The 26,227-nt window shown below is 31.4% G+C and overlaps 3 protein-coding genes and 1 non-coding gene across 7 annotated transcripts; 2 read left to right on the forward strand and 2 right to left on the reverse strand.

The window, feature by feature from the left end:
- Positions 1-6,730: 6,730 nt before the first annotated feature.
- LOC125844846 (probable glucuronoxylan glucuronosyltransferase IRX7) lies at positions 6,731-9,148 on the reverse strand. Of its 2 annotated transcripts, none has more exons than XM_049524195.1 (4): positions 8,386-9,148; positions 7,939-8,306; positions 7,605-7,855; positions 6,731-7,518 (listed from the first exon to the last, which is right to left on the reverse strand). In XM_049524195.1, exons 1-4 carry the CDS (start codon positions 8,648-8,650, stop codon positions 7,053-7,055), a joined length of 1,350 nt encoding a protein of 449 aa, XP_049380152.1. In that variant the 5' UTR covers positions 8,651-9,148; the 3' UTR covers positions 6,731-7,052. The 2 variants fall into 2 exon arrangements, with proteins under 2 accessions (XP_049380152.1, XP_049380153.1); XM_049524196.1 differs by having other exon boundaries at positions 7,939-8,300; positions 8,386-9,009.
- Positions 9,149-14,497: 5,349 nt separating this feature from the next.
- On the forward strand, positions 14,498-14,581 carry TRNAY-GUA (transfer RNA tyrosine (anticodon GUA)). The gene is given in 2 exon segments: positions 14,498-14,534; positions 14,546-14,581. It is a non-coding gene; the product is annotated as a tRNA-Tyr (tRNA).
- A 2,520-nt stretch (positions 14,582-17,101) lies between these two features.
- LOC125845241 (uncharacterized) lies at positions 17,102-19,664 on the forward strand. 3 transcript variants are annotated; one of them, XM_049524706.1, is made up of 7 exons: positions 17,102-17,359; positions 17,457-17,641; positions 17,981-18,063; positions 18,141-18,227; positions 18,435-18,583; positions 18,688-18,819; positions 19,236-19,664. In XM_049524706.1, exons 2-7 carry the CDS (start codon positions 17,497-17,499, stop codon positions 19,423-19,425), a joined length of 786 nt encoding a protein of 261 aa, XP_049380663.1. In that variant the 5' UTR covers positions 17,102-17,359; positions 17,457-17,496; the 3' UTR covers positions 19,426-19,664. The 3 variants fall into 3 exon arrangements, with proteins under 3 accessions (XP_049380663.1, XP_049380664.1, XP_049380662.1); XM_049524707.1 differs by having other exon boundaries at positions 17,145-17,359; positions 17,439-17,641; XM_049524705.1 differs by having other exon boundaries at positions 17,148-17,307.
- Positions 19,665-20,669: 1,005 nt separating this feature from the next.
- Positions 20,670-26,133, reverse strand: LOC125845258 (uncharacterized). The gene is made up of 9 exons (XM_049524729.1): positions 25,986-26,133; positions 24,765-25,110; positions 24,249-24,282; positions 23,750-23,965; positions 23,250-23,339; positions 22,155-22,220; positions 21,978-22,069; positions 21,828-21,875; positions 20,670-21,058 (listed from the first exon to the last, which is right to left on the reverse strand). Exons 2-9 carry the CDS (start codon positions 25,079-25,081, stop codon positions 20,932-20,934), a joined length of 990 nt encoding a protein of 329 aa, XP_049380686.1. The 5' UTR covers positions 25,082-25,110; positions 25,986-26,133; the 3' UTR covers positions 20,670-20,931.
- Positions 26,134-26,227: the final 94 nt, after the last annotated feature.

Consider the following 26,227-nt stretch of genomic DNA (forward strand, 5'->3'; position numbering starts at 1 on the left):
ATTTTGTTATACAATTTGGCATATTTTCCACCCTAGGTATATTTTTTATAAGGTATATTCAAGGGTCCAAAACAAATCTTTCGGTAATTCGTGTTAGTAAAGAAGTAAATATGTAAGAACAAGTAGCAATCTTTATAAGTATATATATAACATTGTTTGACCAGTTCATATTTTAAACTGTATACTCCTTGTAATATTTTCAATGATATTTGACTTGTTTTTCTTTTGATATTAGAGAAATCATTAAGTCAATAATTAATTTAATACAAGTATCATAAATATCTAGGCAATGTGATTACACAATTCAAAACATGTCATTAGTTGTTTCCATTCAAGAAGGCAAGACTACTTGCAAAAATATTCTCTAACAAATAATTCATCACATGGCTTTCCTCTTTTAAGTTTTGAGTTTTCTTTTGTTAGGTAGAGGTAGCATTACATGTGCTAACACAGCTCACACTCCACATCCAGTAGGGTCTCTATATACACTGTCATATGCTCAATCATATGTCTCAAACCTAAAGGATTACTACTTTTTTTTCTCACCGTCTGATGTTCGATATTCATTTTATGTCGGATTGATTCTGCTCGAACGAAACGGAACATAGTCAATTAATAGAAGTATATCGCACTCATTTACATCTCGAAAATGTTCTGACATAATTAGGACAGTTAAACCAACTCCCATACGTTATACGTAAATTAGGATAAATCAAATTTGTATTGTGTAAAACCTATGAAAGTGAAAACCACTTCCTATAAAGATATTTTGTTATTTCAGAACTCAAACTCAAGATCTAGAATTACAAATGAAGAAATTCAGACTATTTCATCACATAGTGTAAGGCTCGTAAAAGGAAAAATGATCTTTGCTTAAACTATTTTTATCTCGAAAACTTAAAATTGAGACTATTAATTAAAGTTGAAAGAATCTTGTCCATTTTCTGGCTCATGATGATATACTATTATTGACTTAACATGAAGGGAAGGGAATCTACAAACCTTTCAATTGTCATATGGCTTTATGATGACTTTTTAGAGTTTTGAGGGTACATAAAGGTCCCATTTCAATTTATGAGTTTCTCATGCTTTTTTCTTTCTTTCTTTCTTGGATAAGCCAAACCAATAAAATTGTGTTGTGATCAAATCCAATAATGTAATAAATTTATTTCTAATGCACAAAACTAATTTGTCCCAAAATGTAATTTTTAATTATCATCGAGGATTGTGGCAGAGTAGAATTCTTCTTCTAAATCTTGATTAGAGGTTTTGGATTAAAGTCTTGTAACTAAAAAAGAATCATGCTAAGAAACATTTTGTCTTTTAATAAGCTTTACGCAACACAAATTCGAATTAGTCAGACGAAAGTTTGTGAGAAACAAAAAAATAGTTCTTTAAAGTTTATAATTCCTTTGGAAGTCATTTCTCTACTACTACTTATAGCATGACTAATATTCCTTTAATTTTAACAAAATGTCTTGAGTTAAAAAATCTTTCAGTGATGAAGGTTGTACATTCTTTAATAAATTTATTCAATATGAATCCAGATTAGTGAGACCTAGTTGACTTTAGAAAATCTAAAAGAAAAAATGAAGTCTTGAGATATTTTTGGCCTTTAGAAAATTAGAAAGGCATCACATTTAAATTTAAACGTCTCAATTTAATATAAGTTGACCCCGTAATTAAATAGACGTGAAATTGATCTATGTAACTCACACCAAAAAAAAGTTGGTCAATTGATTTATCCATTGAGTAATAATCAACAAGGTGATTACTCAATAATCAAAGTATAATATATATGATTACTAATACGATCAGAGTAATTATGTAGACCTAGGGCCTTGATGGGTTCATGATTTTGATTTCAACCTAAAAAAGTGTATATAATATGGTCCAGCAATCTGAAAAAGGGCAAAATGTGAGTTGAAATGAATAGGGCACATCAATGTTTTTAGGTTATTGTGCTTGTAGGGTATACATTTTGGACCTTGATATATAATATATAGTTTAAATTGTCATAAATGTGGACCATTCCTTTTAGTATATTTTTTTTTTGGCTTAGAAGCAACATTATGTATTTCTTTTCTCTTCACTTTCTTAGTTTCCAAGAAAAACAATGAATAATAATGTGGATAAGATATATAGATGATTGGAATTAGTGGCGGAGTCAGAATTCTTATCATTAAAAAATATTAAATAGAAAATACATTTTAAAAAAGAAGTTAAAAGAGATTCTAACATATTCATTTTTATTGATGTGTTTCCTATCAATTGTTTTTACTTAGTTTGTGAGGTCAAAATAATATTTTAAAAAAAGTTTTTCTTAATGAATTAACTTATGTAACATAATTTAATTATTTGATAGTACAACAATTTTTGTTAACAAGTGACTCCTCTTTTTGGTGATTCTTCTATTAATTATATTAATTAAGATCAATTTAAGAAACATAAGTTGAAAAAGTATTAAAACTAGCTCTGAAAAAGTATTAAAACTAGCTCTTATAGTGTTATTATTATTGGATAAGTTGAAAAGTGATGTACACATACCATATTAAATTTTACTACTACTTTGTACAATGCTATTGAATTTATTAAATTGACAACTACCTAATTTTTCCGAATTTCCACTCTTATATTGATGAGCATCTTACTTTTTTGGTTTTGTAGTACAAATGGTTTTCAAATATAATAATTTTGGCATGTAGTTTGTTAGTACAAAATTAAATTCCAATTCCAACTATTTTCAAAACAATATATATATATATTGCCAAATAATATAATAAAATGAGAGTTGTCAGACTTCACTTATGAGATCACAATGAATAGAATATTGTTCTTGTAGTTTTGCTTCATTTAAATGTGTGAATTAAACTATTTATTTTCTTTTCTCATCACTTACGAGTCTACTATCAAATGAATGATCACTATAAATCAAGAATTCACTTTATTTGTTATCAATTGAATTACTATTAATTTGTGATTCAATTCAATTTTCGCTTAGATTTTCTCTTCTTTTTTTTAACTAATGAATAAATCTCTTTACTTTTTCGCAAAAAAAGAGAGGTTAAAAACACATGCACACACAAATAAATTATATCAATACTCTTGTATGATTAGTTTGCTACATGATTATGTATCATCAATATTAATATAGCTCAAGTACTCTGTGCGATGGTGGGATAATAAGTCTCTTTTATCTTTAATCAGAGAATTTGAAAAAAAAAATCTATTAGAGTGCAACTTTTTTTTTAAATGAACTTTATACAATGAGATCCAAATTATCGAGGCCTTAATGTAGATATCAAATATAATTAAGGTATGATACACCAAGCATAGACGCATAATCGCGTATTTTGATATAAGAATTAATGACTGATTCAATGACTTAAAATGTTTGTTACTGATTTTATTAAAGATTAGTTGACATAACTACTTTTCATATATCCCTAAACATAAGGTAACTTGCCTAGGCTACTAGTAGCCTACTACTACTAGCAACTAATTAAATTAATCAATTAAATAAGAAGTTATGGACCAAATCTACTTTAGAAGTTTCCTTAATCTCTAAGTGAATACATGAAAGAGACATGGCTTCAACTGAGATAACAATATATTTATTAAATTTAAAGTTTAGTTACGTCACGTATATTACCTAATTCCAGTTGTTTATTGTATTTGTTAGGCACTAAATTAAAAATGACGGTAGATTGATAAGTATTTCTGTATATATTTTCAATAAGAAGATTTGAATTAAAGTTTTAGATATAACATCGCATATAATATGAATATGCGGAATGCTTTACCTTCTAAAATAAAATATTTCTATACAAATTCAGATAAGTTGAGCTCCAAAACAGGTACTAAATTAAACATCAAGGAGGAAATTAGAAAAAAATTGTACATAGTTGTTAGGCATCAAATTAAAGTTGTGATGGATTAATAAGTATATTTTTTAAAATTCTTGATCAGATATTTTGAGTTCAAATTTTAAGTGTAAAGTCGCTTATAATAAAGTGTTTTGCCTCTCAGAATGAAACTTTCCAATTCGAATTTAAATTAATTGAACCTTAAAATTAAATGAATAAGAAGTCAAAGAAAATTGTATTTGTTAGGCACCATAATTAGTTGTGCTTGACGATAATCTAATGCACCAATGGACAATTAACTATGATGATAATCCAATGCACAAGTAGCGTAATTTTATTAATTTTCTTAAAGGATAATGCATATCCTTGTTCCAATAATTAATCATTATATGTCCCACTATAATCATTCAATTTTTTCATAATAAGATATGAGAAACTAATTTTTACCCTCTATTTTATGTGTTATATATTCATCTAATATTAGAGATAGCAGTAATTCGAATTTACGCATTATAAAATTTATTAAAGATATTTAAAAAACATTTGGTATCAAAAGTTTGTTTTATAAAATTTAAATGTAAAATCTCTAATTAAGGAAAAAGTTCTATTTATCTCAGTGTATTCATAGGGACACCTCTTTCTCCATTTTTTTTTGTGTGCCCGCTTGTATTTGTATTTTTAATTATTTCATATTTAGAATTACTTTTTTATGTTGTGTAAAGCTCGTTAACGAACAAACACTATTAATATGGATTGTGGTGCAGTGATGGAACTGTTTCACCCTTAATCAGAGGTTTCGTTTGAAACGTGAGAAATATATATATATATATATACACATTAATTTTACGTTGAACAATAATGCTATTGAATTTATTATCAAATTAATGTCTGCCTAATTTTTCTCTACTTTCACCCTTATATTTATGAGCATTTTACTTTTCTTGGTGTACATCTATCTATACACCTCTTTTCTCATGTAGTAATTGAGCAATATTGAAGCATTGGCAGATTCAGAAGAGTAACATATGAATTGACGATAATTTAATAATAAATCTTATATACATAAGAAAATATTTAGTAAACGTAGATAATATTTGATTATCAACTCAGTTATTATAAAAATTTATAAATTTCAAATTTAGATTAATCTTGCTTTTTTAAAGGCATAATATATTAATGCACCTTTTAACTTGACTTCAGTTGACATATATGTTCTTCAATTTTGGGTGTGCACAAGGTGGGTACTTAAATGTGTGTAGAATTAAACGAGTAGACACATATATCCTACGTGACATAATATACATAGGACGTCACATAAGACGTGAAATTGCCATGTAGGACGTCACGTAAGACACACATGTGAACTTTATACAATTTTAAGTGCTTACTTATGTACCGTCAAAGTAGAAAGGCATAGTTATCAACTAAGACCAAGTTAAAATGCATATTTATATGTTATGTATCTTTCAAATGTCGAATTTCTTTCATTACCATATGGGGTACCACTCTACTCCCCCCTAAAGAAAAGATTAGGAAGGTACAAACAAAACAATTATAAACTATAGTATTATCAAATCACAATCTGATCATGTACTGATTAAAAATAATTTTATCGTTATTCCATAATTTTCTTCCAAACACATAAAAGATAATGCGGAAAAGAATAAGAAGGGTGGCGTAGGAGACAAATATGGAGGCCAAAAAGGTTCAAAAAAATTGCCTTAAAAACAGTGTTACTTTTGTTGGGACTAAAAATATTACCTTTTGGTCAGTATTCTTGTTTGATTTCATTCTACAACCAAGAAAATAACAAAAAAAATCCTTTATGTTTTGAGTATAATTTAAGAAAAATAATATATTTTTAAAAACTCCCTTTTCAACCTTATTATCTGATTTAGGACTCGAATCTTGATTTCAATTAGTTACTCAGGGATCGACCATGACCCCAACCCTAAACTAGACTTTCGACGTCAATTCGAGATCCGACTCCTAATTCTGATACAACCTCAACTCAAACCCAAAATTTGATTCTAATCCAGAATTAAACTCTCAATCTGAAACTCAACTCTCGACTCAGGACCTAACTTCTATCTGACCAAGATCCAATTCCCTACCCCCGACCTTGATCCTGACTATCAACTCCTAACTCCTGATTTTGATTTAGGACCCGACTACCTGACTCCTGATCCCAACTCGAGCTCAAGGTCGGACCCTGGTTCAGAATATGGACTTCTATCTCAATTTAGGATCATTGGTCACAGGTAGGTTCAAGTTAGTGTCAATTCCTAATCATGGCTAGAATCGATTGTAGAATCTCGAATTAAAGGTTACGTCGAGGATCAAGCTATTAGGCAAAGTTAAGTTAAAGGTCGTGTCTCCAATCAGAGCTAGGGTCAGAATTGTGTCCTTGGTATGAGGTCATTTGTGTAATAACAATAGAAATTATATATAAATCACTTTTATAAGAAGGAATATATCAAATTCTAAATTGCAAAAATTAAGGAATATATCCTTAAATTAAAATTGTTCACTACTTTTGGACTATTTTGAACTTACCTTGAAATAAAAAAGATTATTTTTGTAATATTGTAACCCGTGATCAGTTTAATAATTGAATAGTAGTACAAGTTCACTGTCTTTTCTAATGTTTCTACATTAATTAAAAATACAAACATTAAAGTTTCTGACACATCCCCGCTGTCTCCTTGCTGGTCCACTTTATGTTTTCTCGAGTAAAATAAAATAAATTTTAGTGTATGATAAAAAATATTTCGAACGGTAAGTACCAACTTGACGATATAATAGTGAGACTGTTTTTGATAGACGTTCGACAATTCAATTCAAGTATGTATGATTTTGAGTAGAAAGAAGAAAACAAAGGAATTGTACAGCAAAGCATAAGCATCCTGTTTCTTCATATTTCTCTCCAAATTAATAAAATAATATTCTTTTTCACATGTACAACAATAACAAGCTCCTGTCTAACCCATGCCGTCCCGCCAACTCAGCACACCGAGACCCCCCCTTTCCTTACGATTCTTGATATTCGATAACAAGGTGAACGTTCAGATAGTCAATTTATCCGAAATCCGCATATACATTGTCTAGCTGTTACCCACATTTACACATTTTTTCTTAGCTGGCATAAGAATCTATCCAACCAAAACCACAACACGTGTCGTGATCTCATTCGCTCAAAACCCTTGACCTGTGATGGGACCTACTCAATTTTTCCGTCAAGGCATGCAAAACCTGCCACGTGGCATCACCCTCTACCGTCCGATCATGAAAAAGTAGGGCCCTTGAAATTCTTGGGTCCCACAGCTTCTGTTGTATTGTGCTCAGATTGGTTGCTGCCACGTTCTCGAGAATCGTGCCAAGTTTTCCGACGTCTTTCTCCGCCACCGTGACGGAGATTTCCGACCACGGCACGGCGGAGGAGAACGGCAGATCAATGCCGTCGGCGATGATCACCGGCACGCAGCCTAAAACAACTGATTCAACTAATCTCGGACTCCACGGAGCCCATCCTAACGGACATAAACAAAACGTGGATCGTAAAATCTCCGATTGATAACCGATAAACCGATGACGTCTTAGGTAAAATCTCCGATCATTCCCATATTTTTTCAATATAACAGTACGGACTTTCCTGCAAAAAAAAAAACGTAAGGGTTATTTTCGTCTTTTCATTAAAAATTCTCGAGAATTAAACAGTTTAATTTTAACAAAACTTACTTGCTGTAAAAACGTCCGCTGACATTTTTTGGGTGGACTTCCATTTTACCCCTAAAAAACGCAAAAATATCACGGCGGCCATTAACGTCCGACGTAGCTAGTGTTTTCCGTACACTTTCCGGTGAAATATACGGCGGAATTACTATATGCTCTGCTTTTTGACATGGGTGATCGTATTTAACACCAAATGTTTGTAATATAATCGATTTTCTCAAAAACTCCGGTACTCCATCTGCCATAGCAATATCTTCCTGCAATTAAAATCACATAGATATTCAAAACTCTATCGGGTTTGATTCAGAATTTGAAAAAAAAATCAATCTTTTGAACTTACCAATGTGTGAAAACAAGACCCAAAATCATGAGAAGCAACAAAGATATGGTCAGAACCTGAACTTCGATTCCAAAAAGTAAATTCCGATGAAATAAGCTTAATAGCTGAAGAAATTAAAGAACGAGCATGTCCAATAGCAGGGAATCCATTAACAGTGCTGAAATTACATGATACGTAAACAGGGACGAAGAAAAAATCAGCTTCATACGGATCAAATGTTCGAACATCGCTGTTTAACAGAGCTTTATGTATGGCTACTTCAGATGCAAATAAATGGTTACTACATCTTTCGTTTGATAACCAATCGCTATTGTATTTACTTGGCAAATCGTAAACGTAAATCTTCAATCCATTCAACGAATCTGAAACTGAAAAAAACACGACAAAGATAAGATAAATGTAAGGTAAGCAATAACAAAAAAAAATTAATAAAATTAAAATCTTTACCTCGATGGTTTTGAGTTTCAGGGTATTCAATAAGAGCACGAGAAGCTTTAGAATATTGAGGAACGGTGGTTTTAGAAATGGTATTAGGTTTATGATTGAATAGAAACGAGGCGAAAAAATAAAAAGAAAGTGAAAACCAAAGAACCCATTTGAAATATCTGTAACAGAACAATCCTCTGTTTCTATTTCCGCCATTGTTGTGGTTTAAAAGCTTCATTCTTACATAAAACCCTCTGTTTTTGCTCTGTTTTTTGGGTTCTATCATCTTTTAAAAAAAACCTTTCAAGAAGATGAAATAGGGGTTTTCGTTCTTGGTGAATAAAAAAACAGGGGATTGATGAATGATAAAGACTTGTGTTTGTTAAGAGTTCGTTTTAGCTTGAAGAATAAATTTAACACCTAATTTGTTGCTGATTCTTCAAGAAAATGCTAATTTTGTAATGGGGTTTGGTTGAGTTTTGTTTTCCCAATGTAAAAAAATAATAAATCATGAAGGTCATGAAGTTGCAGAGATGAGAGAGAAAATGAGGAGAGAGACAGAGAGAAAGGGTTACAGAAAGGTCACATTGTGTTGTAAATGGAGCAGAATGAATAGCGCCATTGTTCATGGTTTCGAAGGTGGATTTTAATATATTTTATAAAGTTTAATTATGAAAAAAAAACTAAAAAAATTGATAGTATATCAGAAATAGTATTTCTACTTTGTAAAGATAGAGATAAAATCTGTGTATATAATAACTCGTGAATAATTAATATAATTTCGTGTGGAAGTGTAATTTTTACAAGTTGGAAACATTAAATAGGATTAACGGATACATCACATTCGTTTATAATTAGAGATACAAAGTATTTATATAACATAAAAAGAAACTTTTTTTTCGGATTTTACTCATAGAACTTTATCGGGATACGTTGTTGTAATTGTTGTTATGCATCACATTCTTTTTAAACGTCACTTGTAAGACTATATTAGGTATGTTGTTGTTGTTGTTATTGTAGTTGAGTCTTGATTATATTCGAACTTTTTCTGGTGCAAAGATTAATACTAAATACTGAGTTAATACATTTTTTTATTTAACCTCAAATTTAAAGTAAATACTAAATATTGAGTGATACTAAATAAGAGAGTTATCTTTGATATGAAATCAACTTATTCATTAACGTTAGATTTTATAATACGAAAATAATTAACGTCTTATTTATAAGATGAAAGATTAAATACTTTGTTTAGTAGATAAGTATTGATAAGTGAAGTTATTTATGATCTCATTAATTTTACCACTTATATAAAGTTTGGAATTAATGCTAAATTCTTGATAAAATCCTATTTTAAATAGTTGGACGGTGAGATCTAGATTTGTGTATGACATATGCGCTTTGATGTGATTTAATATTTTAAATTTAAATTATGTATTTATTTATAAATTAATTATTAATCTCAAAATATAAATTCAAAAATTTCGAATTCGAATAATCTTTACTTTGAATGTTGCTACATTCTAATTTGGTCAAAATTGTCAACTTGTTTCCTCGTGCATTTTACATGTAATATAAAGTGTGTGAAAATGTTATGTAAACCTTTTTATTCAAAGTCTAAATTCAAGGGCTTTGAAAAATTATTCGTCATATTTTCTAAATTTTGGTCTAAAGTCTAGTTCTAAATTCGTCATATTTTCTAAAACAAACAAAAAAACTTCTAAAATGTGTTCAATTTATATCAACAATCAACGTGAATAATTCATTTTATTATAGATAAAAGTGATTTATTTAATTCAGGGTGTGATATAGTCGTTAATGAAGTTGGTTGCTCGTATTCAATTTTCAGAAACAAAAATATTATGTGATTTCTTTTAACTTGTTCTAAAAGTTGATGAGTTATCTGGTATATATTGTTGGTAAGAGGTAACTAATATTCCGTAAAATTAATCAAGATACACATAAGCGGATAGTAATACCACAATTATATATATATTTTAAAAGCGATCTATTCAAACTATATGTGAAAAGTGTGTATGATGTTGTCAACCATTCAAGAAATTATTTTTTTAATTATAATTATATCTTCTTGATATATTATTATGTGACTAGCTTTGAAGTACTTACTTTTTGTTATACAAATAAATAAAATAACCATATAAAGTTTTTGAATATATTTTTTTCAACATCAAAGTTGAAACAAATGAGTACCAATTGATATATTTGTTACTTATTTTTTAAGGCAAGGAGTATTAAGTACTACTTACTTCACCTCATTTAAACATATTTATGTGGTTAGGTTTGAGATACTTAATTATTTTTCCTTATTCGATACAGATTGAAAATTTTAACTAATTTTAATTTATATCGCCCAAATCATATTAAAAAAGTGTTTTTCGATCGTAATTCATTTTTAAACTTTAAAATTCGAATTCAAAGTTTATTATTTAAAATAATAAAATTTTATCAATCATACCACAACTCAAAGCTGAAGTACTTATAAAATCTAGCAATTTCTTAAGTGTGTGAAAAAGGGGTACAGACTTATTTGAGAGACAAACAAGTCAGCTTTTTAAATATTTTTTTAATTTTATATTTAAAATATTGTACTTAAAAAAGTAGATATAATTCCATACCCAGAGACAGTGCACATGAGAAGAGAGGGCAGCTATCAACTATGGTTATGATGGTATCTTTCATTTTTTAAGTTTTAGATTTAAACTTTTCTAGGTATGGAGTCTCATTCTTATTCAAAGGTCTCAAATTTGAGTCTTCCTAAATATGGAATCACCTCTATTAGGAAGTATTTTATTCCCAATATGAGATTTATCATTGCAAATTTATTGCTTAAATTTTAATTTTTAGGAGTTGTTGTTGTCTTATAGGTTGTCCAGAATTAGTGGTATTTTTCATACTACCAAAGTTATTTTTGATGAACATATTTTTCGTCAAAAGAAAGAAATATGACATTATTCATTTATTGAGACATTTTTCATATATTTTTAATTTTTAATTTTATATTACTTACTTTAATAAAAATTAGGATATTATTATTAGTCTCTCGTCAAAAATCTCTTCCATTTGTTAATATTAATTTATTATTTCAGAAAATACATATTTCATTCACTAATTAATTATTAAAAAAAAATTCTTATAAGTCGCAACTTAAACATTTTATATTTTCTATGGAGGCACTATTTAATGTAATATTTATTATTTTTTTCATTGACTATCCATGATTAATAGCTATTAATCGTCTTTAATTTGTTTGTTATTTACTCCCTTATTGCATATGTTACTTTGTGGTTTAGTAACATAATTATCTCTTGATAAGTACTTACTCCTCTTTATTGGTATTATTAATAATCGCATGAACTTTTATTATTGACATTAATATTGGTACTTCAATTGGAGCTTCCATGGCCATAAACAAATAAAGACATAATATTTTTCTATGTAACGTTTAGTCTTCGTCTTCATGAAGCGGCTCTTTCATGCTTATGAATATTTTGGTATCCTCAAAGAACTTGAAAAGTGCAAAATTTGCAAGAACAATAGAGGCAACTAGGAAAAAACACGTACCAAGAGAGACATTTCTAACTCTAAATCCTAGCTTATGCCTTTATAAAAGGTATTATATTACCTTAAAGAAGCATCTTGAATATTCTGCAAATTCTTGGAATAATAAAGAGATCAAATCCAAATCATCCTACTTCGAGAAATACGCCACTAACGGCTCTCAAATCATGAATAGATCTTATGAGAAAAAATTCAATGGAGGAACTGAATTATACCCGCACAAAATAATTAGGTTTCTTCAAGTTTTGCTTGTGGTTAATTTATTTTTCATATGTTTAATATTTGTTGCAAACATCTTTAACACGCCTCAAGCTATGAGAATAAATTACAATTTCTATGACAAGAAATTAAGTTACCAACAATAAAATTATTTAAAAAACCAAAGAGGTTCAATTTGTTTTTTTATAAAATTGAATTGCATCTTATCAAACATTAAATCATAGCAACACTTAGATCTCAAAAACATTACACTTCTAAATAACAAGAATTGCGTAATTCTCATTAGCATAATTATTATCACCTAATATTTAACAAATAAGCAACTGATTTTTTCCTTTCTCATAACTTATATTTTGCTTTAGTTATGTGCATTTAAAATTATAAACCAAACAATCAGTAATATTACTGATGTAGAATTAAATACATAAATAATTTAGCTCTTAACCAGTTATCAAAGAATTGATAATTAAGGACAGAGGTGATGTTAAAGAAAATATTCGTATCTTTTTTTTCTTCTTCTTTTTTGCTTCAATTTTATTCCTTGTCACGATAATGTTCTACGCAGCATCAATAAATTCTCTCTATATAAAGAACAACTTTAAGCTTAATTAAAAAAGTTCATCTTTGATTAATTAAAGTTTGAAGTGATAGTGGTATCAAGAATAATATAATTTAGGTACCTAAAAGTCGTAAAAGCATAAATAATCAAAGAAAAAGCTAAGGTCTAAACTAAATCTTTTGTGCTTAAAAAATATGAGAATTCTAGAAAACGTATGTGTAACATAGTTTTATGTAGTAAAAATAAAATATGTTCAATATTGAAAATCTTTAAGGTCAAATTCATGAATTTGTCCTTAAACTTATCATTATATATATTTATACAAAACAAATCATTCAATTAATCGGATCGATCGAACATATAAAAACAAATTAAGAAAAGTTATCTTCTCTGTCTTATCCAAAAATTGAATGATTGTAGTGGAAAATAATATGATCAATTATTTATTGGAACAACTCATTCAAGGACAGTGAATTGTTCTGGATAAACATTATCCTTTAAAATTAATTAATTACGTCTAATGGACTCAAATAAATGAATTGAAAATAGACAACGACAATTAGTTGTCCATTTGTATATAATTAAATTATCATCAACCACAAATATATACCTGATGCCAAACAAATACAATAAATTAACAACTAAAATTAATATTTAATAGGTGATTATCAATCATCAATCAATCATTACTAATAAGACCCTAAAAACATATACTTCTTCATTGTCTGCTTCATGTAGAAGATATCTGAATATCAATAAGAGACTAGACGTATGCATTTTTTTATTAACGTGCCTATTTCATGTCGAGGGTATTTCAATATTAATTATAAGAAGCAAACACCTCTTCATTGACGTGCTTATTTCATGCTTAGAGTATTTTTTGATGCTTCAAACATCTTTATTGACGTATCTGCTTCATGTTGTAAGTGTTTTTGTAACTTTATTATCTATGCTTTCAAGATGTTTTTTCGTTGATAATTTGATCCCACGCCAATAAAAAAAAATTGTCTAATAAGTGAAATTCAACATTAATAAAATATTAATAACATCATTAAATATTTGTCTAATAATTAAAAAATATATCCTTTTTTTCTAATTGACTAAAAAATTGAATATACGTGACGTATCTAAACTTCAAATTGGTAAATATATTATTGAGAATATTAGATATCTCAGTGAAAGTCTCTTTCATGCATTCACTTAGAGATTAAGGAAAACTTCTAAAGTAGATTTGGTCCACAACCTTTTACATTAAATTAAATTTTATAACCTAAGATAAGTTACAATTTTTAATTTTTTTTTTATAGCCCTTATCCAAACAAGTCTTCCAATTCAGGTTTAAATATCAAAAGTAGTGGTTGCTGTTAACTAATTTTAATTAAATATACATGACCACAGTAATAACCTATGGTAGTATATTAAATTAATTAATTCTGGTATAAAATTTTGTACTTTTAAATAACAGTTTGTTATAAAAGGACTCTATCTTTGAAGAATTTTGGTTATTACAATTACAATAACAACATATCTAGAGGAAGGTGATCTGTAAACTTTATTTCTACCGTGTGAATCTTAAAAAGATTATTTTCGATAAACTTCGACTCAAATAAACTATATCAAAATCAAATATGGAAAATAACAATAGATTATAAAAACTAGAACGACTACTGACTAACCTTTTGTCATAATCCTAGATTTTTGTTATTAAATTATCCATAACATCTTTTACAACTTTGAAATTATTATAATAATATAAAATAAGGATTGTTTCAGCAAGTTCCGACCTTAGCTCAGTTGGTAGAGCGGAGGACTGTAGTTGTTGCTGTTATCCTTAGGTCGCTGGTTCGAATCCGGCAGGTCGGATTATTTTTTCCTTTTTTTTTTCTTTCTTTTAAGTGAAGCTTGTGAATTCTTAATGTTAATTTATTAATTCAAAAATCAAATATTCTTCAATTTTATTTTATTTTAGTTTATTTAGGGAAAAAAATTCACTTAACTATATTTATCAAGTTTATAATTTTGATTCACATTCACTGTATTATTTTGAGGCAAACGTGGAGGTTGTAACAAATCCACTTTCACAATAGAAACATTCAAATATTATAATCACTAAACTCGAAGTTACAACGGAAAAATGGAACTAACAAAGAAAACTATTGTAGAAGATAATTAGAAGGGAGATGAGAAGCATAGACTCAAAGAAAGGGGATGGGAGGACTAGACATTTTTCTCAATAATTTGCATAACCCTTGAATCACTGACCGCTACCCCTTTTGATGGAACCGTTCCCACACCCACTACTCGACCCGGATCCCAAATTTGCTTGGTCCAATTGCTTGTTCTCGACCCAATAGGTCTTGCCAGCCCAACAACTATTTGTGTGATCTTGGTATTCATATTGGGTTGGACTTGGCTCATAACAGAGGTGAAGGTTGATACACAAGATATATCCTAGGAGATGGAGAAATTTGATTGATATCACACATTGTATTAGAGGTGAAGATTGATACACAATATTTTTGAAAAACTCATCTATAACAATAAATTTTCGTTTTATTCAAAGCTAAAAGGTATCTACCTATCTATCAACAATAGTAATAACAAAGATAGATGATCGTATGGAAAAAAATTGATGGAAGAACAAAAGGGAAGTTACAAGTAGAAGTAGTCCGGGACTCCGGGTGGGTATTAAGTATTAACATAAGATGAAGGAAATTTTTTCAAAATTCAAAAAAGATGTCTAGAGAAAATGAAATTACTACTATATCCTTTGTTGATCGAACACTTCAAAATATAGCACTATATTGTTGAAGGATCCGACATGAGTGGGGTAACATTTTTTGAGAGTCCAAACATTTTATTAATCATTATCATTAACTATAACATTTTATCTAAGAAAAATTACAGAAATCTCATCTTTTAGTTTACTTATTACCATTATCCCTTATAAGTTTTACAAATCTCCAAAATCCCTCATTTTCGCACATCAGATTAGTGTATCTCGCGCATCAGATTAGTGTATCATGTATAAAATGTACATCAGATTAGTGTATTATGTATAAAATGTAATGTATCTTAACGATTAATGTATCTCGTGCATCAAATTAATGTATCAACGCTTATATTATTGTACCTGTTTGAGAGATTTCTGTAATTATAAACTTTTAAGAGATAAATTGTAATTTTACCTTAAGAGTATGTGATTTCTGAAATTTGCCCTTCTATCTATTCGTCATTATCTTCCCCCTTATCTCACTACATTTTACAAATAATAACCTTTGGAAACTCTACCACCTTTCCAATGCTATTTTTTCATTGTTCATGTAATTTTTGATCAAATAAAGTAGAAAGTATGTATCACAAAAAGAACAAGGAAATAAATACCCATTTAACTTTTCAATATCAACATTAATACATACTACAATACAACCAAATTAAATTAGGCCCAAATTCCAATCAGAAATCCCAAATTAGGCCCACAGTAACTCGTCTCTCAACTCTCATCTTTCATCTCTCAGTCGTCTCAGTTACGCTGCAGCTCGTCCCGTCNAATATATTAAGTATGTATATTAATAAAATATATGTATATAATTCATCGGTTTAATTCGGTTATTTCTTCGGTATTTTTTTAATTAATAAAACCATAACCAAACCAAATACTATCGGTTTTCAAAAATCTAAAATCAAACCAAACCAAACCCAAAAAAAATCGATTTTATTTTATCGATTTGGTTTGATTTTTATCCAAACCGTGAACACCCCTAATTAGAGGTGAAGATCGATACACAAGATATACACAATTTTTTTGAAAAACTCATCTATAACAATAAATTTTCGTTTTATTCATAGCTAAAAGGTATCTATCTATCTATCAACAATAGTAATAACAAAGATAGATGATCGTATGGAAAAAAATTGATGGAAGATCAAAAGGGAAGTTACAAGTTGAAGTAGTCCGGGTGGGTATATTAACATAAGATGAAAGAAAAAATTTTCAAAATTCAAAAAAGATGTCTAGAGAAAATGAAATTACTACTATATTCTATGTTGATCAAACTCTTCAAAATATAGTACTATATTTTTGGAGAATTTGACATGAGTGGAGTAACATTTTTTAAGAGTCCGAACATTTTATTCATTATTATCATTAACTATAACATTTTATCTATTCGTCATTATCTTCCCCCTATCTCCCAACTACATTTTACAAATAATAACCTTTGGAAACTCTACCACCTTTCCAATGCTATTTTTTCATTGTTCATGTAATTTTTGATCAAATAAAGTAGAAAGTATGTATCACAAAAAGAACAAGGAAATAAATACCCATTTAACTTTTCAATATCAACATTATGAGATACATACTACAACACAACCAAAAGTAAATTGATAGGCCCAAATTCCAATCAGAAATCCCAAATTAGGCCCACAGTAACTCCGAACTCGTTTCTCAACTCTCATCTTTCATCTCTCAGTCGTCTCAGTTACGCTGCAGCTCGTCCGTCGTCTCTTAATTCTCAGGCCAGCCGCTGCTCAGTCCTCGCAGATCGCAGTCGCAACCGCAAGCCGCTTGGCCACTGTTCAGTGCGGTAAGATTCCGACGGTGGCCCTCTAGATCGACGGTGAGGTTTCGCCATTCCGGTAAGGTTCCGACGACTTTCAATTCCCTTTACGTACTATTATTATATGTATCTGTTTTTTGTAATTTGATTGGAATTAGGTTTGTTGTAATTCATAGGGTAAAGTTTAAATTGAGTGAAGAATTTTTGGGGGAAAAAATGGATAAGGAGAAAGTGGAGCAATTGAAGATTCAAACGCAGCAATGGTTAAATGAAGCTGAAGAATTCATCAATCATATACCTCCTGTTCAACTGTATACTGCTGTTGGAGTTGTATTATCCACTCTCATTTTGTTGTTAATCAGTAAGCTCTTAAAACTTACTTCCCTTAGGGTTAGAGATTTCATTTGTTTTCTCAATTCTCATGGGTTTGCGTCGAATTTGTTTGAATTTTCGCATTTCTGAATGTGTTGCTAATCCGGGGTGCAGGGCGGGGTGGCAAGGAGGGACTTACAGTTAGGATTTTCTTTTTCTTCTTTTCTCCCCATTAATGCCTCACATTTTTGTATTTTCTATATCACCCTTTTGTCACTATGATGATCCTCAGTGAATGATTTCATGTATTAAGTTTTAGATTGTTTTTTTATTCTCTTTGGAGGCTGAAATTTGAAGAATTTCCTTTTGTCTACCTCTTTGCCTGCAGTTCGCTTGTTCAAGCGTACAACATCTAACACCATTGTACTCACTGGGCTTAGTGGAAGCGGCAAAACATATCTTTTTTACCAGGTAACTCTTTGACATGCGACCTGTATAATCTTTTCAAAGTTTGATTGTTCTGATCTTGATGTGCTGGCATATACCAGCTTAGAGATGGTTCTGCCCATCAGGGTACCGTGACGTCAATGGAACCAAATGAAGGCAGTTTTATACTACACTCTGAGGAAGACAAGGTAATGAACATTGTCTTCTCTTGTTTCCCCTTTTCTGCCCTACCATTTTGCATGCATCCTTGTGATCTATACCTTTAGAAGGGAAAGATAGATCTTATTAATTGCTGATGGACTATCAGTTTTTTCTTTGGTAATTGATTTACTGAATTCCTTTATCTGGGAATGGAATTTCACATTACATACGACTTGTTTTGGTTTTTTCTGCAGAAAGGAAAATTGAAGCCTGTTCACGTTGTTGATGTCCCTGGGCATTCTCGTCTGAGGCCGAAACTAGATGAGTTCCTGCCTCAAGCAGCTGGTGTTGTGTTTGTGGTGGATTCCGTGGAATTTTTACCAAACTGCCGTCCTGCTTCAGAGTACTGATCATTTGTTGTTGCTTATACTTTACATTGGCAGTTGTTAATTTGCATTGGATACCTGACAACTGAATTTTACATCGTATAATCCCTCTTGCATGAAGGTACTTGTATGAGATCTTGACGAAGGCAAGTGTGGTCAAGAAAAAAGTTCCAGTACTCCTCCTTTGCAACAAGGTTGACAAAGTAACTGCACATACAGCAGAATTCATCAGAAAACAGCTGGAGAAAGAAATGTAAGAGTACACTATGCATGCATTTATTTATTTTGGAGCAAGCACCAAATTGCCTTTTGTATACATACATATATATTATGCGTGTGTAAACATAACTCTGATCTGAACACATAAAAAAGGCAGAACTGCCTTCTGAAGAGTTGAAATTTACCTCTCCACGGTGGAATACTGTGTTGCATGCTTTATTCTCCTTTTGGTAATGAACAACAATACCCTTTATAAATTGTTGGTAATATCATTAATTCAGCAACAAGCTCACGCCTAGAAAACCTTCCCAAACATGAAATCTTGTTGCCTGCTTTATTTTCTAAGATACTTGGAGGCTCACTGAATCATAACCACTGCAAAAACTTAAAAGCTGAAGTGCTATTTCTGGTGTTCTGCTTTATAACTAGTTTGTTTTGTTATTGATCCAGCGACAAGCTTCGTACATCAAGAACTGCCGTATCTGATGCAGATATCTCTAATGAATATACGCTTGGTGTACCTGGAGAACCATTTGCTTTTTCTCAATGCCATAACAGAGTAATTGTTGCTGAAGCTTCTGGTCTGACCGGTGAAATTTCTCAGCTGGAGAAGTTCATTAGGGAGAATGTGAAACCTTGATTATGGTATTCAAGCAAACGGGGTCCCCTTTTAGTTTCTTTTCTTCTCTTTTATTTTTGGTCCGGGAAGCTGAAAATACTATCAGAAAGACGGAGAAAAAACATCAACTTGGAAAACATATTCAAAGTAGGGATAGGAATTTGAAGAGTTTTCTTTATGTTCTATTGGCAATCCCCACCTAAACATTATGCTTGTTGTGCCTAGTATATCTTGTCATTGGATTTGATTACTTCCCTTTATTTTTGTGCTGGCTGGTTTTCATGGCAAAGGACTTTACTGTGCATAATTTTTCTCCATTGAATTCCCTTTCCCCTCCATGTGTTGCTAGCCACATTGAAGAGGTTCTTTCTGATTTTGAACTACTGGAAATGTCAAATAGCATTTTTTTTTTAAAAAAAAACCAAGAAATGCTCTAACACTATTGGCATACGGTTCAAAACTCGGTGGATAATGAGTTTCATAGAGTGCATCACTTCTGCCAAGATTTGCATGCTTCATCGTTATATTGATGAGTGATTTGTGAAGACAATATTTGTTGACAATTGAACAATTCTATTATTTGTTATTGTTGTAGGATTCTTTGTTTGTTTCTATTGGGTACTTATTTATCTCTGTAGTGAACAACAATATTTAGTGTTGTATTCTATATTTTCCACTTGGTATTCAATACTTGTTTTAGGGTCTCAACTATTCGAATCGTGCACTGTAATGACTATTAAAGAGAGAAACAACTCCCCATCAAAATTTCATTCATTTTCAAGGCTTGAAAATGTGTCTACTTGTTTGACTTTATATAAATTTAAGTGCATGTTATGTTTTATGCCTTTTTAATATTTGCAAAAGTGGTTTCCAACACTTGAATATATCTACAATTCCAAGATATTTTCTCCTTGGAATCAACTTTATTGGTTAGAAAGACGAGCTGAGAATAGTAGACGATATGAAGGAAGTTACGCAAGGAGATTCAAGTACAAAATGACAATTACATACGAGGTTTGGAGAGGGTGGTGTATATGCAACCTTAATCATACTTGTGAGGTGGTTTTCAATAAACCCTAGTAGAACATATCAAAAATTAAAAAGATATATACAAAGGAGATTCAAGAATGTGGGAATAAAATCTTTTTCCATTTCTGTTGATGATGCTGAAGCGGATTTCAGTTCAACGAGTAATTATACAAGAGAGTAAGACAGCAACAACAACATCAACATTTCAAAGCAGACTCAAACAACTGGTTCTGCAAGTAAAGGAAGAGAGGAGCAATTGCCATTTTCTTTCTAGTTTCGTTTGGTTTCGAGGATATAACAAGGGAAAAAATTATATATATACATACATGATGATATCGAACCCGGGATGAGGGGTAAAAAGTATAAATAGAATAGCTTGTGCTGCTCAGCTCATTTATCTGAGCAACACTAAGAATTTAAAAGAAAAAAAAAGACATTTGGTTTAAGAATTTCTAGTGTATAATAATGTTTTTTTTACTTGTTTAATGGTATTTGAACTCATTGTTTGTCTCCAGATAGCTTTCTAATCATCCATTTGAACAATCTTGCTAACCAATACTTCAATGCTATCACCAAGGCAAACATCCCATAGCAAGGCAGATGAACCACACCAACCATCAAGTACCTACAATTACACATTTGACAAAGAGCATGAAGCATAACAATAAGTGTATGAATATCTCTAGAGATATACTAAGGCCTCGTTTATTCGCACTTAATGAAAGGTTTTAATCTTATTAATCATACGGATCTCAGTCATTAAGTCCATTTGTGTTTTAGGTCTGAATCATAATCATTCAGATATTTAACCATTACAACCACTTAATGTGTGTTGAATAGATCTGTAACAAAGTTTTTGTACATTCAAGGATTTTTACAAAAATGACAGTTCACCAATTCTATTCATTCACCACAATCGCTGTCGCCGCCTACCATTAGCAACTACTAACTGTCCACCACCCACAACTACCGTTACTGTCAATCATTACAATCGGTCATCACCACTACTAGCCACCATTCACAATCATCACCACCAACTACCATTACCATAACAACCATCAATCACTACCGACAATCAACATCATCAGTCATCAATATATATCTCCAACCAACACAATTAGCAATTACTAATTCCATAGGGTAGCTGCAACCTCCCACCAACAGTTACCGGGCTGCCTACCAAGGTTTGGACAAATGGGAGGAAATCATCTAGTGGTTTTGTCCCACTTCATTGACCACCAGGCTACACCCTTGGGTGCATACTCATTTCTATGCACCATCAATGGCTATAATTGCAATAACTAAAAGCATAAGAATCTGGACATCTAACTAGTTGATAGAAGACATTTCAGTAGATGTAAATTTTGTATATACGAGAACAATTGGACACGTACACTAAGGGAGCGTATTTGTATGAAATATCCAGGAAGGGATAAGGCCACCTGTTGCAACAAGAGTTAACTCTTATTAGTAACAGCATAAGCCTAGATGACTCTTACTTTCTGAAAAAACGATGACGAAAAGCATGGCATAAGCAAACATACCACTTTGAGACACACATATGGACGAGCCACTGGAATGAGACAAATGTGCATGTATAAAGAACAAAATATGCAAATCTGAAGAAAGGGAACCGCTGGAAGGAAGCAAGAAAGTATGTTAGCCACAGTTTGGGCATGGGATACGTTTATAGCTTAAGCCAGTTGTGAATGCAAACTTACTAGAGAATTCAGAATCACGTCGCCAAGCAGGGTAATAGCATTTATAGAATGCATACCAATAACTAGCTGCATAGATCGGAAGAAAATCAACTTGTGATTAAAACATGTTAAACATCATTTAAACTATGTGCAAAGCAGAAATAAATACTAATCATGGTCTCTACACGTACGTGCGGATGTCACTGCTCAACTGTTCACTAGATTAGAGAAGCCTTTCCATGTCGACAAGTTACACAATTAATGATGAAGGAATCCAGGTAAAATTGTTCTTTTCAATCATCGTGTGCAGTGGAAGTATCGATACAAGAACAGTGCAGTGAATTTTTCATGTAAATTATAGATCTGGTAGATTATACATCTTTTGCCTTAATTTCAGAACTGCGGCACAGTTAATAGTAGCGAATGCATAGGTAAGCACTGGTGAAGTTGAAGTACTGCCATCTTCTAAGAGCATTTAGCCGTATTACAACCGTGAACTTTCTGCTGTTCAAGTTTTCAGTATCCATGCATATTGAAATATGTCAGAAACTAAAGCAAAGGCGAGGAGGGTGAGAACAACCACACAATCAAGAAAGGAAAAGTGATACTTGATTGTAAAAGAAATTGCCAAATTTTAAACCAGAGGTGAGTCGTTAATGACCCCAAAATTGAAACAGTTGAGTAGCAAAGCATAACTGAACAACATTCTGGACTTAGCACTACAGTGCATGACCAGGCTGTATTGCATAATAAATATTCCCTCCGTTTCAATTTGTTTGTTTGATTTTGACTTGGCATGGAGTTTAAGAAAGTAAAGAAGACTTTTGAATCTTGTGGTCTTAAGCTAAACTAAAGATATGTACAATGTACCAAAATACCTTTTAATCTTGTGGTCTTAAACATGACATGTGGAAAGTTGGAATCAAAGAGTTGCCAAAAAAGGAAAGAGACATTCTTTTTTAAATAGACAAAAGAGAAGTAAGATAAACAAATTATAACAGAGGGAGTACACACAAGCCACAAATTGATGCAAAATGTAAAAGGGAAATAGAATCAAGCCAGTTGACTATAATGACATAAGACTCAACTAAGGAAACTACAGTTCTTAAAACTTACAAATTGCAATCCGGAACCACTGGGCAAGAAAAACGGGTAGATAAGAAGCCAATAAACGCAATCCGTAAGCACCACGGCACCAGCACAGACCTAAAAGTTTTGAACAAAATCAAAATAAAAGGAAATCAGCCAAGTTAATGTCCTTGAACCTCTTTGAAGGGCACAGCTTCCCTTCCAGATAGCAACTTAAACTAGTAAAAAGAGGATCATAACGAGACATGAGAAGTGATGTAAAAACGACTCATAAAACCGGATCAACCAGTAACAAATACAAAGTTGCATTTCTACTAGAGGCCTAACACATGTTAATATAGTTAATTAGATTGAAAAATATTAAATTCAATATCTATAACAAATGAGGAAATAGCCATAATAGGTTACATATGCCATAAATGAGTATAAGGAAAGAAAGAAATGAAAAATAAAACTAAATATTCTGTTTTACTCCATAATCAGAAAAATATAAAAATAAATGCGAGGTGAATCTTGAGAGAACATGCCTGAAAAATTATCTGAAAGACATAGCCCAAATAACCTGCCGGTTCTCTAACATCAGTTTCCTCAATGGAACTCAAATCCTTGGATACGCCAGGTAAACTTGCATTCTTCTCAAGAGTTGGAGAATCGTTTCTCTCTTCATCAATACAACAAACTTTTGCACAAGTAACACCCTTTCGGTATTGGATACAGCCATAGATGGAGAGTGAAGACCCTAGCTACAGAGTTTCGTTGAGAACATAACCAAGTTAAAGAAACAAGGGAAATTTGAAACTAAATACGCAAGGAGTAGAGATGATAATGTTGTAATGAGAGAATATTCCCACAGCTATTTAGAATGGGGGATAGTTACTATGCTTTGGATGAGGAAAAAACATTTTCATTTTGTATATGTATCTATATGAAAAATAACAAATAGAGGGTAGATCTCAAGACATTCACATCCTCCAGATCATATGTTGAAATGAATGGTAAACATGGTTTAATTGCTGAGTAACATACCCCAAAATAGATAGTGACCAAAGAGAATGTCCACCTGTCCAGCACAAAAAGAATAATCAAAAGCAAAATATAAGACTAAGTATCATGCTATGAGCAAGTAAAATCGTATATGAACGTGTAAAACTGAAATTCATTAAACACAATTCTCTTAAATTTTGAAAGCTTCAAGAGATAATTAGGCTTCTAGTATAGCTCTATCAATATCAAGGGGAAACTTGATCGATAAGACATCCCTTAGAAGCTAAGGATTTTAACTAATCATGAATGAGCATCAAATAATAAAAGACAACTAAAAAGATAGCAATGGCATGACCATTGAAGTGGACATTTCCAGCACACATTTATTCTGATTTTTAAGATAAACCTTAACTTGATCAGGGATTGAGTAGTACTCCATTAGGAAAGGATTACCCATAGAATCCAAAGATATTAGCAAAGATACCAGTTAGCAAGAGCACCCAAAACAGAATCAAGCCTAGAAGAAATATGGAGGAAGTAATAAGGAGATGTCCTTACTGAGTATAGAAAAAGAATATATCTGTACTATTCAAATAAGCATCTGAGGAGAGCATTGATAGAAGAAAAGTGAAAGCAATTAGCCTGTAAGCAAGCAGCCAAGCAGGATGGATTGATTTGTGACATGTGGTCCAAGCTTCGTCTTTGTACAAGAACCCAACCTTTTTTTTCTTACTATCTCTTTCCTGGATTCCCAACTTTGGCGAACCTTCATACTTCCATATTATGAGTGCTGCAATTCCTACAAGTACGAGGACCCCCAAACCCAAGAATAAGAAATTCCAGGTCAACCAATAACTTGCGGTGGCTGTTCTCATGACTGGCCGCCAAGTATGTTTAGAACATCCTGTTAAGAAGGCTCATTGTAAGTATTAATTGTTCAAAGCTTGAGTTTATATTTCTTTTATCTGAAAGGTGGAACTACCTAAATCTCTATCGGAGTGGTAGGTCGAGGCCAACTTTTCACAGCCTCTATCTACTGAAAATCCACTATGATGCATGCCTTCACTAGACACCACATAATCCGTAGACACTCATACTACCATATAAAAGTTTGGTTCAAAAGTCAATTTATACATGCATCTACGGGTACTTTTGGCAAATTTGGGTTCCGAGTTTGTGGGCCAATACAAATACTTTTAACATAAACCTTAAAAGATACTTCAAAAGGAAATTTTGAATAAACTCACATAACCACCAACTCAAAATTGACAACAATATTTTAAATGTTGTGTCAATTCTGAGAATATTCTCCTTGACTATCATAACAACAACAACAACATACCCCGCGTAACCCCACACATGGGGTTGGGGTCGGGACCTTAATCCCATAAAGCTATACTCCTTTCTATAGGTAAATAAGTACATAGGCACAAAGCAAACACACAATTGACTATTTACACAAACATTAGACGAGAAAACAAAACATACCCAGAAAAAATCTAGATGAATCAATCAAAAAAATCTAGTCTTTTTTTCAATTTTTTTTCTGAGCTGCACCTAAGAAGCGTCTAGGATCAAAAAGAGGTGAAACCCAGAAATCAAAATTGGAGGTATAACAAGAACCCCCACACAAAAAAGAATTAATTTTAAGACCTAACACTACCAAAAAAAAAAAAGATTTCTTTCCTCTGTTTTTCTGTTGAAATTACTAGGAAAAGAAAAAAAGGGAACAAGAGAAACAAGAAGAATCATCTAGCTTTAAGGTAATTCACATTGTACCTTATTGGCCTGAAGATGGGGGAAAATGGTTTGATTAAATGAAAGGGATTTGTTTCCATCTTGGTTCCCCCCCTTTGTTGCACCAAAGGCCCTTCCTTGTTTCCCTTAAGTGTTTGTTCTACATGAGTGAATGACCTTTTTTTTCTCTAAACCATTCAACTATGCATAAGTATATTAGTCAAGTAATTTGACTATGATGGGAATTGGATGTTTATAATCTCGGAATAAATTGCTGGATTATT

The sequence above is a fragment of the Solanum stenotomum genome, chromosome 11 (assembly GCF_019186545.1).
Source record: "Solanum stenotomum isolate F172 chromosome 11, ASM1918654v1, whole genome shotgun sequence".
NCBI lineage: Eukaryota > Viridiplantae > Streptophyta > Magnoliopsida > Solanales > Solanaceae > Solanum > Solanum stenotomum.